We start from the raw sequence: 17,211 nt of genomic DNA on the forward strand, positions 1-17,211 counted from the left end.
TGTGTTGACTGCAGTTTTAAAAAAATTCCTCCAGCTTTTATTCTTAGAAAACTGTTCTCACAGTGCTGCTGGTTTTTTCATGCTTTTGTTTATATACCTATTTTAAAAGACAAGAATGTAGGGTAAGCTTTATATTTTAGCAGTTGGTGTGGGAGAAATTCAACCTCTTGGTGAAGAGTTTAGGCCCTGTGAGTGTGATGAGCCATCTTTACATACCAGTAGAAGTTCTGGATTGTCAATTTTCCCTAAATTAGTGCAGTAATTGGCAAGTCTGACCTCTCTAAAATACCGTTCAAAGGATTCATTACATAATTTGGTCTACAGCACATTACTCTGCTTGGAAACAATATTTTAGAAGGTGTTTGATCTTGATCCACCACTACTTTAAAAAAAAAAAAAACAACAACCGAAACCAAACAAACCAACCCCAAAACACATTTTAAAAAAGGGGAATAAGATTGTTTTTAAGATGTTCTGGAATAGTTTAGTTTGTTTCATATGTTATTCTTGCAAGTATTTATGCTCTGTAACAGAGAAAACTGACGGGAAAAGATGATCAGAATATGCTGACTACAGCTGCAGTTTTTCCAGCAGTGTGTGTTGTACCATGGAAGTGGTTGAGAACTTCCTTCCTGTGCTCACTTATGTTTGTTTGGATAACACGATTAATAGAAGTGGTTATTAGGAGTTTCACCACTTCTGGAAGGGATAGTCAACTGGGAAGTTATGTATGTGAAATACAGGATACCCCCATTTGCTGAGTCCCCTGTTTTTTTCCAGACACTTTGGGACATGTGTAATGACTACCTTCATTTTCTGTTTGTTGCCTGAAACCTCAAAGGGGAGATGGAAACTTCATTTAGTCTTAATATTCATTTTCAGTCTGGGACTTTTTTCCAGATCCAGTTAAGTGCAGTGGAAGAGTGTGTACAGTAGCAGTGTTGCTAACATTTCCACTGTGCAATTGCATAGTACCGAAAGCTGTATCTCCTAATGTGCTTTACTAACAGTTCTGTCAATGAAAAAATTTCATGGCCAACTACATAAGATTATTACTTACATAGTGCTACTAAAAGCCGTCCTGTCACTTTTGTGGTGCTATGTCAAACAGCAGTACACCCCAGTCCTCCCCAGACTGATGGGCTCTTTGATGAAACTCAGTACCTTGAGGTGGCCTGTTCTGTTTTCAGTTCCATTTTACTTCGTGTGCTAAGTAAACTGTTACTGGACCAATGCCTGCACCTTCTGTCTAGACTTCAGCTTCATTAGTAAGCAATTAATAGGGCTTACACTTGGAACTTTTCCACCGTTGCTTTCTTCAGAGGCTAATCATATCTCTTCTAAAGGGCAGTTTCTTTGTTCTTGTTGCTTTATCTGATAATGTGAAGCTTAGCTTTCCCAGAACATTAATAATATGTTTACAGAGATTATTATTTTTTTTTGTCCTACGCCAGATCAAGTGCTTTTCCCAATTACTACCATTGTAATTGGGATGACCGAGATTTTTGACACACTGCTAGCTGCAAAGTCATTTTAACAAAGTTTTGAAAATGTTGGTGTGAGAAGTCATGATAACTCAGAGTTGGCAGAAGATAAGGTGCTTTATCTCTGGGAAGCTGAATATAATCCTGACAGAAACGTAAGGGCTGCAATTTACAAGTAGTTTTGGACAAGCTAGTATTCTAAATACACTTCGTAGTTCATTTCCATTGCAATGTTGTCATCACGTGTTTATGCTAAAGGCTACCTGAATCTAAATCTAAAGATCTAGAAGAGTTACATTGGTTCTGCTTTAATCTTAATATGAAGGCAAGCTTTACATCTTCAAAACACGGGAACTGTTCTTTTGCAAGCTCCAATATTTTCTTATTTCCTTTTCAAAAAGACAAAAGAAAAAAGCTTCCGAAAAATCTATGTGGTAGAATTCTGTAAGATGCTCAGGTTTCCAGCAGATAGTAAAATTCTGCTGTATCTTCTCATGGCTTCCTAAGGGAAATCCTAAGAACACTGGTAAGAAATGAGGTCTACTTCCTCAGTTTTGCATTTCTGCCCAGGTTTGTAAGAGGAGAGAAGCTAGACCAACCTCATGGTTAGTTGATACAAGTTCTCACTGTGTTTGTTTGAATGTTTAGGGACTTCTGGGTGACCGAGGGCCTCCAGGGCCACAAGGCCCCAAAGGAGTTCAGGTAAGATGGAAAAATTATCCAATCAAGAGATTAGATGTCTATGTTTAAAAGAAAAAGTTGTGAGGAGCAGAGGGTTAGACAACCATAGTTAGGTTTTGACAAGTATGCCAAAGAGGGTTTAGCAGCTTTATGGGGCTGTGCATCCATTACGTGGTTTATTTTAGTTATTTCTGTGGAATCTCAAATAATGTGTCCAGAGTCAGGTGTGGTTCATTTAGTTAAACTGGGGAGATGGGAGGTAGGGGGTGGTATGGAAATAGAAACCATATATCAGTTTAATTACAGGGTCCTAGAAACACTTAAGTAAACAGTTAGACCACTGTTAATTGAAAGGGGGAGGAAAGCAGCTCTTAATCTTACAGATTTATTTAGTATTCTGAATTCATCATCTTAAAATAGAACTCATGTCTTTTTCACTAAAAGTAATAAATTTGAAATAATTTAATCATTGGTTTTGGTGATAGACCTCTAGACTTTTATGTAGCTTATTTGTAGGCTTCCATGACAGATTGTGAGTGAGTAAAATCTAACATGATCTGTTTAGTTAGAAGCCAGGAAGCTGCAGATAGGATTACTTAATTCCTCTTTCCTATCACTTGTAATTGACAAGGCTGTGTATCATTTCCTCCAAAACTTGGGGGAAATCTTCCATATTTAAGAGGATCACTAAAGCTTAAAATGATCACAACATGATGTCCTGGCATGGCATTGATACAAATCCATGTTCTAATATAATTGGGTAGTGAGTGAACCCTGAAGAGTTAACACTGCAGTTCCTCATCATGCATAATTATATCAGTGCACTGCGCAGTACAGGCACAGTGTCACAGTATTTCTTCTCTTACACACCTGACAAGCCTGACCGCCAGCCTCCCTCCATCCCTGAGAAAGGGTAAGGATAAACCCTGGCAAAATGGCTTGGCTAACTTGGTGGCTGTGCCATAATAATATGGAAGAGAAAAGCAGGAATGTTTCTACTGCTTTTATAGTCGTGTCACGAATTGCTAAAATAGAGTACCTGCAGGGCAGACAGAGAGGTTGACCCATCATTTCTGAGTCTCTCCCTACTCAAAAATGTGAAAATATTGCTATTGAGAGTTTCACAGCTTTTCTGCCTGCATCTACTGGCTACATAGGGCATGGCTTTCTGGCTAATGAATTTGTCTGAAATCAGATTAGTCTCTCTTAAAGTGTTTCTGTCAGACTTGGACATATATAAACACATATGAAGCAGATTTAATATGATAAATATGAACAGTTATCTGCAGATTTTCTTTTTCAAAGCTAGACTTGGCATCAAGATTATTGAAGTCTTGATTTCTTTTAGGGAGAAGTAGGACCAGCTGGACCTATTGGAGGAGTCGGCCCAAGAGTAAGTATAAGTAATTTTGTTAGGGCTATTTTTCAGCAGAAGTACTGCTTTAAAAGGTACATCTGCTGTAAGAAGTGACTGTGTTAAAATGGCATCTCCTAAATAAATACGTCTCTTTCCTCAGCATGTGCTCAAAGCGAAGTCTGGGAGGAGAAATCATTTTGTATACAAAGGATTTGAAAGGAAATCACAGCCGTGGTGCACAAAATAAAATTTTTGAAAAGGAAAGAGTCAGTAACGAACTGCTTATCATGCTTCTTTGAGATAGATGAAACCAGTAGGCACTTCCTAGGAACTCAACCAGCTGATATGTCAAAATATTTATATTGAGGAAGAACCTACCCTAAGACTTGGCTGACAGGGAGAAATATAAAGGACGGATGCTTTAAGAAATCATTTTCAAACTGATCTGGTAGACAGTTGTTGAGAACAGTAAAGCTGGAATGTCACAATGCTGTTTGTGCTGAATGTTCTAAACAGTCCAAAACTAACAATCAATTTTGTTAGTTATAAAAATGTACTAGTGTCTAAGAGTATTTCAGTGGACTTGAAGCTTATTTTTAGAAAAGATCTAAGGTAAAAATAAATACTAGCCTGCACTAAAGACTACAGGAGTATCACTAAGTTTATTGAAAGCAATATGATCTTCTGCTGTTACTTGATTTTCTTATGTGTGGTATAATCCCTGGCTTGGTCTCCATTTCAGATAACTTTGCATTTCTTGCGTGAACTTAGGAAAGCCTTCTCCTGTATTTTTTCCTGATTCTAGAGTGGATATATTCCTATGTCATTTTTCCTGTTCATTAGCTTTTCAAAGCTGGGAGTTTGCTTTCTGTTAGAAATAATATTAACCTGCTTATTTTCCACATGATTAGGTGAAAGAAAAAAAAAGCCAAACCCAAAAACACACACAAAAAAAACCCCCAAACCCCAACCCCACCACATCCAAAAATCTTTCTCTTCAACTGAGAAAAACATGCAAAAAATTGAACAGAATTTCAAAACACTTTGTGACTCAGTTTAATACTCAATTTAATCTGCCTGAGCTTCTGCCAAGAGCCTCATGGAAATTTTTATTTTGGCTGCATCATACTCCGAGTCTCCTTCTTGGGCAAGGCTTCATGGCTGGACAGCATCTCCCATGTTGTGCTGTGGCAATTGGAAAAGAAGATGCTGCAGCAGGTGACTCACGGGCAATGAGACACCTCCCTTCACATTCTCTGTATCGCTGGGCATGCACAGGCCACCATCAGCTGGTGTCAGAATGACCCAACAGGAAAAATTTCTGTGTAACCTAGCAAACTGAAATATTGGTGATCTATTATGGGTCAGTTTGACCTAAATTATTTTGGTTTTGTTTTCTCTCAATGGGAAATGTGTACACCACTGGCATGTCTTATGCCTCCCTGGCTTCTCTCGCTCACAAGCAGTGGTTGAACAAGAATGTGGGGATCTGAGGTGGGCCCAGGGTTGCTGTCTCCAGACATTTTTTTAGTAGCTTGCTGGCTAACGTCTCCTTCTGAAATGAGAGGTGTAGGGGAGATGGGAATTTTGCTTGATGGAGAGCCCTGCTTGTTTTCCTCCCTTGTCCCTGGGCCCATCTGCTCTCGCCTGGATTCTACAGCTTCTGTTGGCTCCAGCTTTTTCAGAGCTCCAGGCCAACTTGTTTGCACTGCTGCTCTGAACTCTGCTTCCATCTCTGCTTGTCCTTTTTTCTTCACTCCTGCTTGTAACTTATGCTCTGTGATTACATTGGTGGAGAGAGACAGTCCCTATCACGAAGTTGTTAAATCTGATATAGTTTGGCAGGACTGAGTCAGGAAGCTGCTGAACATCTGTCTTTTAAAATTATGCTTGCTTGATTGCAGTTTCACATTCATTGGATTTACATAGGCTTTTTTTCCATTGTCCATGAAAGGAGTTTAAAGTATTAAATGCTGCATCTAAAAATAAATTCTATGAAAACTGTGTTGTCACTATACTAATTAAATAGCCATGGGGGCAGGGGAGGTCTTTTCAAGGGACCTGAAGAAGTGGTCTGGCCACGCGTAGCCCCTAGGTGCCATCAGCTGTCGGCTACACCTTTAGCTGACAGATGTCTCTCTAACTTGGTTTTTGCAGCTTCCAGGAGTGGAGATTCTTCATTCTCCTTGGTAATCTGCTTCAGCCCTTTGCATGTTTTACAGACAGTTTTTCTACTGTCTAGACCCATTCTATCTCAAAGTTTTTCCTGTCTCTTTCTCACTACCACCTTGCCTCCTGTCCTACACACTTGCTTTGTAGGCATGGTTAATAGGTTAGTCCTCTTTTCAGCCGCCGTTAGCCTGACTTTCTTAGGGTTTCTTTAAACTGGGTAAAGTATCCCTGTAGGTGATATATTGTAAACCTTTGATTATTCTTATGAAACTGTTCTAGTTTTCTCTTGGACAGGTTTCTAGTGCTTCTGGAATCCCTGATCTCTTCTACTGTGTAGCTTTCAGGTCAGTGTTCAGCCCCCAGTTCAGCTTTAGGCATGCGCCAAGCAGGCAGCCATAAATCTCCATTTTTCTCACCCCCTGCCCTTGTTTTTAATATTTGCTTTAAAAAATATGCATGAGACCAAAAAACCCCCAGCAACATACATCATCTTCTACTGGAACAGCAGGTGAATACGAACCTACACTCTGGTTCTCAGGTCCTAGCTTGAAAAAGAATTCCCATGTCTCTAAGACAACTGGAGCCAAAACTCTGAGGATGTTTCCCAGCTTACTCGGAATATATGTCAGGTTCCACAGAGCTCAGCCTGTTTGAATTTAGGAAGATGTTTTTGATCTCACGATTTGATTTTTCATTCATTCCTTTGCAAACCTTCCCACTTACTCTATTCCAAAGTCAAATACTTACATTCTCTTAAATTAATCCTTCTAAATAAAAAAATATGCTGGTTTGTTGGCTTTTTTTAGTATTTATTTGTCCTGTGAAAATACAGTAGATGCCACATTAAAGAAGTGACTGTGTTTATTCAGTTTCTTCCCACCTAACTCTCTTTTTCAAAGGCTGTCCAAATGTTAATACTGTAACTGTCAATGTAGCTCAGCCAGTACAAGCATTGGTGCATTTTTTATTAATCTTTATTGCTGGAGCAGAAAAGACCTTTAGAACAAGGAAGATTCCTTTTTACATTCTGGTTTAAAACAGAATTTGTGAGTTGATTCCTTTCTAAGATACATGGGTAAAACAAAAGCTGGTATTTACATAATCATAAGGTGATCAGTTCCTCCTGAAGACAGAGAAAAGTGCTCCCAAAGCTGCTCCTGCTCCCCCAGTGAAGTGTTTTCCGAAGGTGGCATATATCTTCCTGTAGGCTGAAGGCATGTGAGGAGCTTATGGAAGGATGGGAATAGAATGATGTGGGAGATTATTATATTAAAATACACACACCTGTATGAACCCATGATGAGCTGAAAGGAAGTACAGGTGGTTGCTGTTTTCTGAAAGGGAAGGACAGAACTTTCAGCCGTTATTTTAGGAAACGGGTATTTCCTTTGGGATTACCCTGCCCTGGAAGAGTAATCTTCTTAGGGGTTTGCAAGCAGAAAAGCAGTCATCCTTACTTTAACTTTCTGTCAGTGGCTTTTCCTGCATGTGTAATTTACAGTTGTATTGCATTTCTGTTTAAAGCCAAATCTGTATGTTTCAGATTGCTTTACCAGTTAAATCCACTTGTTCTGTTTTCTGATGAAGTTCCATCTGTTGTGCATCCTTTGCAGCTAGTACATAGCTGGGGTACTACAGCCAAGAAACATCTAAAAGTTGTAACTCCAATTCAGTTTTGATAGGACTAAAGCTATCAAGGTAGTTAATAGTGGCCACTAGTTTTCTTTCAGTGAATTTTGTTTTAAACATTTTTTTTTATGTTGCAGTCTTGCTCTCTGGAAAGGCATCAAGGTTCTTTGCAGCAAAGTAGTTAAACAGCATGCAGTAATCTGCAGAAGCCAATCACTTGTTCTTTGCTAAGCCTTGTGGAAAGATATGACTTGCTTTATTTGGGTTTCTCAGAACTTCTCTTTGCAGTCTTTTCTCCCTGCATTCCTGGCTGTGCCATGTTTTAATCCATTGGTAAAAACAAAAACATGTTTCTAAAGCAGTGATATTTGTTAGAACTTGAAGGGCAAAAGGAAATCACTCAGGCAAGCAGGGAATGAGAGAGATAAAAAGGGATTAATATAAGATATCATGGAACCTACTAAGGAAATAGAATGTTAAGTCACACAGAGATTTTCTCAGATGCCCAGAAACTCTCACATACATTGTGCTCTGAAAGACAGGCACAGAGCAGCCAGAGCAAAAATGCCAAATGGAAAAATCCCATCTTTTTTTGAAGAAATCTGTTTGTTACCTGTTGCTTTAGTTGTTCTTGTCTCAGAACAGCCAATGTGGAAAAGGAAAGCTCATTACACAGTCCTGTGATTGCAGTTACTCAGTCTGCTGGAACAGCAGCTGATCATTTCCTTTTAGCAGAAATCTGCATCTTTTTGATACTAAATCATTAAAATATTGATTTTCTTTCTGCAGTTGTCAAGCTCCAGCAGTCTCATTAGCAACTTGCTCAAGAGCCAGATCCAGTCCATTGGACCTTTGCTTTTGGACTAGGGTCTTTGCCTCTGAGCAGATGGGGAAAGTTTGTCTAGGCAGGGCAATGCTGTTCAGATAACCGAAGGATTAGGCCATGTTTTATGTCATAGAGGAAGTAAAGTACACCTGGAGAGAAAACTACCTCCTAAAAGTGAGACATAATTAAGTTACAACCATCTAATTGATGGTTCAGGAGAAAAACATTCTGGGTTTTATGTCTTTGTGGGTCTGTGTGAGTGACAATAGAGGGAGGGAGGGATGTTATAAAATGCCTTAAAGATCTCGTTACTCCATGGCCTCCTGCTCTGATGTTGCTGTATTTCTTCCAGGTAACAATATGTTATTAGCAGGGTATCAAAGCAACAAGATCTATCAGCAGCAAAATGCTAGTGGAGAGAGATGAGGCTTGAAATACTCAATTAGATGAACAAAGAGGAGAGGATATTTGACCTGATTTTGTGTGGTTGAGGAAGGACAGTTATGACACCAGTTCCTGAAGTCTAAACATCAAATTCTGTTAGTGTGAGTCCCTATTCTGCTGGAATTAGCCAAAAGAGAACATGACTTTGCCTTTTCTTTGTCTCCTTAATATGTTTTGTAAATTGAAATGTGTTTGATTCTTGGATTGTGACTAGTTTTTCTCAATATTAACTGCTGTAAGAGTTAATACAGATTCTGCTTACTATGCTAGTATTTGCTGCAATAATCAACAGTGTATTTTCAGATGTAGATTTATAAATACATTTGAAGCAAATGTTGGTATTAAACATTACTAAACTGTACATTTTTCAGTGCACATATTTTGATAAATAAAAAAATTAGGATTAAATTATTTTTTAAAAATACAAGGTTTACAATATTTTCTCCTAATCTTTATTTTAGGGAAAGCCAGGACAGAAAGGTTATGTAGGTGATCCTGGACTGGAAGGCTTAAAGGTAAGTGGTGTTTTATGTATGAAATAAAATGTGTTTGGAGTATCAACTGTGTGCAGTTATACGCTGCTATATACAGTGGCATGCCAGTGAAAGGATATGAGTACACATGCTTCCATATAATCATACCAGTATATTCTGGTATATCATACCAGTGATTCTGCTTTCTTGCAAGGTCCCATTTTGGAAAAAATGAAGTTGTGCATCTCTAGGAGACAGGGATGTGTGAGCAAGTAACAGCACCTGCTAAAATGAGATCTAGCTGCCCATGGATGTGGTGGTGGCTGGGCCTGGGCACAACAAGGGACCATGGGCAGTTACTGCACTGGCAGGGTTTCAGGGCTGTGAGGGGTGCTGAGATGAAGTGCTGTGGTTTAAGAAAGAGGAGCTTGCAGCAACAGGTAAAGGTTTCTTAGTGCTGAGTTGCAGTGTGAGTAAACAGTACCCAAACTGCTGTTCAACAGGTCACTGAGATTATAGTCATAGCCAGATAATCAATAGTTCATATACACCCAACTTGTAAAATGCGTAGCAAAATGTTCTGGAGTTACACATAACATGACTTGTAGCGTTACTAAGAACAGAATGAATTCATCTAGTACTTAATGCCAGTTCCAAGCTTTTGGGGAGAGGGGGAGAAGTTTGTTAAAATGTCATTCAAATGTCAATTTTCCTAATATTTCATAACAAAACTGAAGTTATCAATAGTGTGTACAGGTAACATTTCCTTTTGAAGCAGTTATGAAATAATAAAGGTAATGTTCTGAAAGGAATATTTCAATAAAAACTGAATCATTCATTTATAGTATTTGCTGACAATGTATTTAGTGAGCCCTTAATACATAGTTTTCATTTTTGTGGCCAAGTCCTAAATACATTAGGGCATCTTTTTACGAAATCAAAATTACCACTGACAAAATTAAGTTTTTGCTGGTTGCTTAATTTTAGCTCTTAAAGTAGAAATTGAAAGATGAAATTTAGAAAATAAAGAGAGGCTCCTAGGAAAACAGAGGACTTCAGTATACACATATGAAAGAAATTACTTTTCTAATGAACTACATCATCTGTTTTCTGCATTTAACAGGGAGAACAAGGAGACCAAGGAAACCTTGGAAATACGGGGGAAGCAGTAAGCTTGAATTCTTTTTCTGGTTTTATTTTTAATTCTATGTTTATTTGAGTGTGAAAGAGTAATTTGTTGCAGTAACTTTCTGATTAAGTTTGCCTTGCTTTGAAGCTGTGGTGTGTTGGCTGTACCTTTGTAGTCTTTCAGAATCATACTGTTTAAAGAAATTCCCCATTTCAAGCATTTTCCAGAATTAACGCTGCTTCCTTCCTAATAGGTTGAATGAATATTTGCAGGTAGTTATAGGGATCTTCCAAAGCTCGTTCAAGTAAGTGAACAAGTGAGCTGCTTCCAGTTAAATTGTTCAAGAGGCTATGTTTCGCCTGAGATGTATTTGCAGACTCGTTCTGTCTACCCTCCATAAAATTGCAGAGCTCAAAGTGACCTTGAGGTGACATATAGTTCATCCTCTACTGCCTATGCAGTATCAGTTATCTTTATATCATTCCTGACAAATATTTAGCTAGACAGTTATTAAAAAGCTTCAAGAATGAAGGCTTTGTGACCTGCAAGCAGCCCAGGGCTTTTCTAACTTTATTTTTAAAAAGTTCTTCCAATTGTGTAACCTGACTCCCTTCTGCTGGAAACAGCATTTTACAAATGATCGTTGTTATTGCTTGCCGCCTTGATTCTTTCTTTCAAGCTAAACAGTCCCAATTCAGTTAGCTTTCCATGTTTTTTAGATAATTGAAGTCACACTTACTCTCCTGTAGACTGTTTCCAATTAATCTAAACATCTGTGACTCCAGCTTACTGTTAAGACGGCTGAGAGAAAGGAAAAAATGCTTTTTTCAAGCCACATTCTTGCATACGCGTGCCCATTTTTGTGATAGTGTTGTTTATTACTCAGTTCATGATCCACAGTCTACAATCCTTCTTTTTTAAAGTCGTTATCTTTCCCAGTTCTTCCATTGTAGGTGTTTTTTTAGTTGATAATTGTCACTTAAACATACTGCCTTGCAATTCTCTCTGGTTGATTTCATCCACTGCCCTTTTGTATTTTTAACTTTTGCCTGGGAATTATGAGCAGATGTGAGCTTGTTAACCCATGCTTGAGCTACCCAGATGTTGCGTAGAACATGACTATATTGGGTTTACTTCTTGAATTATGTATGCCCCTGGTTTAGGCTCAGTGCTGTACTGCTCACATAAACTCTGGTCAACTTAGATGGCAGTCGGAGTGAGCACCCCATTGCCTGCAAAATACCAAGCAGACGTACCCCAGACAGCTCATCAAATGGATGGTTACTGCTGAAATTATCTGAACTGCTTATAAATGAGGTCCAGCTCCTCTGTGTACTCTTAAGGCTCTGTGCTCCAGGGAAGGGAACTGAGAAGCTGGACGCTCAGTCAGTTACAGGTATCTGCTTAGAGAGGAACCAATAATGCTATATAACGCCATAAGGTCCACTTAAAAGTCAGCCAGCATATCTCTAAACGTAACAAGTATACTTTAGAAACAGCTTGATCAATAGCTTTGTTCAGCATTTTATACATAGCAAAACCTTCATTTTGTCAGGTTCTTATCATAACTTTAAAGCAATAGTTCCCTTATGGTACTGTTTGGAAAATCTGGAGGTTTTTATATTGGTGCATGATTAGGGCAAATGTGGATGAGCACTGGAGAATGACAATGTCACAGTAGAGAAAAACTGGTGAGATGTCATAACACTGTGTTGCTTTTATGGAGAGATCCAAAAATGGCTCTGTGTGGCGATGCAGTAATATAAGCTCTTGTCCATACAATCAGCATTTCTCAGCCAGCATTACACTTGCACTTTTGGTTTTTTCCAAACACTGAGCAAAACGAAACTTTTATTGCATGTGAATTCTGGTTCTCAGCCTCTAACATATTAGGGAAAATTGATAGCACTTACTTTGTTGTACAGTGCCACATGCACCAAAATCCTCAACAGAAAACAAAGCTAAACTCAATTTTCAGTTACTACATTAATAACAGTACACAAACCAGTCACAGAAGCTAGTTACTTAACCTTAAGTTTCTGGATTTGTCATGGGCTTTGTTTTGCTCCTCAGTGAACTTGAATTCAATGCACTCATTTTCCACGACTCAGGTATTTTGTATCATGCACCACTAAATGAGCTCCATTCTAATACAAATGTAATATTCGCTAGCACAAATATATAATCAATAATTATATGTTGCAGTGATGGTTAATAAAATAATCATACTAACTACTTAACTGTAGTCAGAGACAAGCTGCAAGAATAAAATAAAAATACTCTTTGTGCCAAAAGAGAGGGCATTGCAGCCCTGTTACAGTGTTATAAAGAAAGGTCATTATGGACCATCAGTAATTATTACTTCCCACACTTGCTGTTTGTAGAATTTGCATATGATACAGGATAACGTGAGATACCTGAGAAATGAAGTGATTTATAAGCTATTGGTAAATACTCTTGATTTTTACTTGTGGACTGTAGAATGTCTTCTGCTTTATGTATGTGCATTTTAATCAAAAGAGCTTCCTAGGCCCCTGATCCCATTATATTGCCTTTGTATTATCTGGCGGCAGAGAACTGACATCCACTACATGGTCTTTAGGGGGATAGTATATATTATCTTGTGGTTAAGGTCAATGGTAAAACACCAAGAGCAGAAGACAGCCTTTCAAACACACTCAGCAGAACTGACAGGAAGACCTTTCAAAACCCCTTCCCTTTATTCACCACTGCAATCTGTAACAGTTAAGCTCTTCCTAAGTAAATTGAAAAGTACTAGAGGAAGAGGATGGTTTTTCTCATATGCAGAAAATGGTTTTCCAGATGTGAGTCCTGATGCAATTCACCTCTGTATACACTGGACGCAGTTTTTACTTCCAGCTTCTCACCAGCTTCTGTTTGTAACAAGTAATTTTTCTTTTCCTTGGTGTGCGCAGAGAGTACAAATGTCTTAATTCACAGGTAAATCCACTCCCAGCTATTCAATATTTGCTCTGGTGGCATACATGATGACTCCAGGACATCTCTGGACTGAAGAATACAACACACACACACATGCAAAGTTTGAAAAACAAAAGGCAAAGTACAAGAGCAAAGTACAAATACAGCTAGCTGCTGTGACAGATTTTGAGATGGAGCCCAAAACAAGGTATGGAGTAAGGCATGTGTCCTTACTGATGCCTTGTGAAGTCTGTGTTACCAGATGCTTGGTGACACCAAGTACAAAGAAGGTTTGTACAAATAGCACTAAACAATGTGCTGTTACTCTACAGTCTATTTCATGGTAAAGGCAAAGGGAAGAAGACATTACTAAAAAGTTGATAGGAAGTCCAATGTCTAATAAAACTCTGTGTGTACATTTTCTTCTGTGCCACCCCTCCTTCCCTTTTTGCTTATCTATTGTTTGTTGTTTATTCATGATCTCTATTGACTGAGTTTTTCAAATTACAGAATATGATGCACACTTTTAAGCCTGTGGTTGAAATATATAATACTTGGGTTTCAGTAATGAGCAATCCGTCACAGTATTCTAGTTCTCCAAAAGAAAACCAGTGCATTTCCTGAATAAGAAGCAGTTTTGCCATAATAAATGCTGTAAATGTTGAATTCATAGCAAATTATGATATGAAGAACATGTGTGTGTTTGCTATTGATACCTAAGGGTGGCACCAATATTTTTGTTCTGTTTCTTTCCATTTTCTTACTTTTCCTGGTATCATTCGTCTTCTGTCTTTGACTAATACATCTGTTATTGCTGTCTGTTATGATAACTAGAATAGTTATCGCTTTTCTGTAGCAGCTTTTCCACATCAAGTACAGCTTAATATCTGCTTAGAAAAATACAGATGGCAACTGTGTACAAGCAGTGAAGTTTCAACAGCAGGAGACTGGACCATAATGCTGGTTATTCAGTCTAGTAAGATGTGATAAGTGCTGAAATACAGCTTTGTCAATAGGCTAAAAGTCATATTGTCCAACATTTCTTAGATCACATGGAGCTGCTGACTCCTCAGATCACCTTTTGAATGAAGCATTTATGGACGCTTGCCCAGCGTGGAAACTGAGTAGAATAAATTTATAAAATGTTCACTGTGCTCTTAAACTTAAAATGACATATTTTAATATTAGATCAGTAATGTGCCTAAGATCAAACTTCAGACACGATCCTTAACAGAGTCCTACAACAAAAACTGTTTCTTTGGCTACAGCACATGCCCTGTTTAAAGGGGGAGATGGGCAGCTGCTGGTGGTGCTGCTTGGGTAAGCAGAGCCCAAAGCTGCAGTAGAACCCAGCAGCCATCCTTTACTGCAAGATACTCGGTTAACGGCAGGACCATCAGGTCCAATGGGAGAGGGATTGGTTAAGATAGTGAGAAGTAAGGGACAGCAGGCAGAGCAAATTTACGCTGCTGAGGAGAAAAATCCTTTGGCATGAATTTCAAAAGAAACCATCACTTTGGGTACTGAGAAAATTGCCCTTACATTTGGGGGAGGAAAAATCCCGCTTTGCTGACATGTGCAACTGCATCTCGTATGCTTAGATCAGATGCTATCCAGTGATGGATGGCAAATACCTGAAACCAGAGTCAAGCATCTCATACAAATGACTTATGTTAAAGCGTCAGGGAAGATTTAAGAAAACAATAAATTGGTCAGCTTTTATGGCACAAAATTGAACTCATCTGAACTTAAAACAGTCACTTGTCAAGATTGTGTTACTGTTTGGCATTGCAGAATGGGCCATACTGAATAACTAGGTGCAAGTTAATTCCAATTAACTTTTGTTAATTTTGGCCTTGCCAGGTGCATTACAGAAATTCAGCCCTTGGCCCATACACTTCTGAATTAGAAATCACTACATTTGTACAATATTGAGACAGACTACAAGGGTAGAACTGTCAGCTGCAGCATGTACAAGTGGTGTCAAAAGGACAAACTGAAATAAGCAGAGTTCATGAACACAAATCCTGGAAAAATAATCTTCAAAGACCTGGAAAAGTTACGTGTCAGCATATCTGCCCAGTTGCAAATAGCTTTTGAAACAACAGAAGAGAAACTAAGCTGAAATGAGAAGAGCTTGACCCCCACCCCCCTGCCTGCCCACTTTCCTCTGTCAACAAAAGCAAAAAAGAGGAGACAGTTGTGGTCCGGCAAAGGAAAAAAAAAGTTATATTCAGGCTGTCAACGGCAGCTCCACAGCAGGCTGAAAATGGTCCGCCTGTGAGAATCTGTGGAAAGGCAAGAAAACGGTGCAGTCAGGCCATGTGCTAGGATTTGAGTTGCTTTTGAGAATAATTCCCATAAAGTAATTACCACATCTCCTGCAGAGGTAAAAATTAGCTGAATTGCGCACCAGGGATGCTTAATTCATGGGGAATGGAAACTGCAGTTCCTTTTGCTTGAAGAAAAGATTAAATGGGTTTCAACTGATGTTTTCAGGAAGCTCAATAGAAGTAGTTCTTTGAACTATCATGAAAAGTCTGGGCTTTGGAGATATGCAAATGAGAACTGTAAGCCATAGGCCAAAAGAAAAGTCAACTGAGGAAAACTTTTTTTTTTTTCCCCCCCCCAAAGACTGGTGAATGCATGGGGCATTGCCAAGGGCTTCAGAAGGAGGAACTAGTTCAGCTGCTTTCAGAAATCTATTTGATGCAAATTAATCCAAGTTCTGTGAAGATCTTACAGTGAATGGTAATAATGATACTTCTGTATCTATGTTGTGCTTCTTGGTTTTACCCTAGATGAACTCATATACTTTTGTATATGATATGTACCTAGTCATTGCTGCTAGGTCGTTCTCTCAAGAACAGTGGGGAAACAGGTTACAATATCTGGAGGTTAGCTTTTTCAAGCTGTTGCTCATTATTCTTGAAGGACTTTTTGCTAGTAGTGCTCTTCCTCAGCTGATTTCAGCTGCCATGCTACCCCACAGAATACCTGCAGTCCCACACCCTTTAGGGTTTTGCAAGTTAGGACTACCACCTTAAGTAAATCAACACTCCCTATACCACTGAGAACAGTCAAAGAGAAGGATAATCTGTTCCATGTGAGGTTTGTTACCCAAGAAAAAAAGCTAGTAGTTAGATGCATAAATATAAATAACTTCTAGCACAATCCAGTTTAGCCAAGATACTCTGGAGTAATACCTACCTTCAGAAGAATTTATTTTTTTCCTTTGTACAGATTACAAAAAGCTACCATTGTAAACTTGACAGTCAAACCCAAGAACTTCTATAAATGTCATTATTCTGATTGTCACTTGAAAAGTGAAAATACTTCAGATTTGGACAGTCTATGTCACTCAATTCACTTCACACTTGTGGCAAGTAGACTGTGTAAAATGCAGTGTCCTTCCCAGCGAGTGAGCTGTGTCCTGAATGCCCGTATAGCACTGACCTCAGGCTGCATTTTTCTCATGGTCTTTTAAAAGGTTCACATACAAATAGAACCCTTGCAGATCTAGTAGAATGTCAGAAAAGCGTTACCAGTCCTCCACTCTTTCCCTGACCAAGAGAGGAATTTAGCCTTTCGAGGGAGTCAGATGCTACCTGTACGGTAGTTATTTTGCAGCTGCGTTGTTGTTTTCCCACCACCCAATCTTTAGCTTTATATCCATACTTATTTGCATGCCCAAGTGATTTTGCAGCACTAAAATATGAGAAAAATGTTTAAGGGTATTTTAGCAATAATGAAGTATAAGTTGTTTCTGCATGCACTAAACTTATTCAGTAATAGCGTAGGTATTGGCACACATCCAGTCTTTTCTGTGTTTGGCACTTTTACTCTCTGTCTGAATTGCACTGATGAATTTAACTTAATGTATTCTAGTGGTTTGGGAAGAAAATACAGAGGAATAGTAACTGCACTTGGCATCTGCAGTTTAGCTTCCAAGGTTTTGTCAGTGGGCACAGCCTGCTGCCATTGCGTGAGCTAGCTTCCTTTAAATGCAAGTGTTTCTCTGCATAATGCTATCAAACAGAATTACTCTACTTTACACTGGTGTTACTGTAAGCAAA

At 38.7% G+C, this 17,211-nt stretch overlaps 1 protein-coding gene across 2 annotated transcripts in view; it reads left to right on the forward strand.

Moving 5' to 3' along the window:
• COL24A1 (collagen type XXIV alpha 1 chain) overlaps positions 1-17,211 on the forward strand; it is a 147,578-nt gene that overhangs the window by 73,291 nt on the left and 57,076 nt on the right. For both annotated transcript variants that reach the window (XM_055725022.1, XM_055725023.1), the window contains exons 21-24: positions 2,133-2,186; positions 3,514-3,558; positions 9,055-9,108; positions 10,190-10,234. In XM_055725022.1, coding sequence (XP_055580997.1) covers positions 2,133-2,186; positions 3,514-3,558; positions 9,055-9,108; positions 10,190-10,234 — 198 coding nt within the window. The remainder of the gene's footprint in view (positions 1-2,132; positions 2,187-3,513; positions 3,559-9,054; positions 9,109-10,189; positions 10,235-17,211) is intronic.

This window comes from Falco cherrug, chromosome 12 (assembly GCF_023634085.1).
Source record: "Falco cherrug isolate bFalChe1 chromosome 12, bFalChe1.pri, whole genome shotgun sequence".
NCBI classification, from domain to species: Eukaryota; Metazoa; Chordata; class Aves; order Falconiformes; family Falconidae; genus Falco; species Falco cherrug.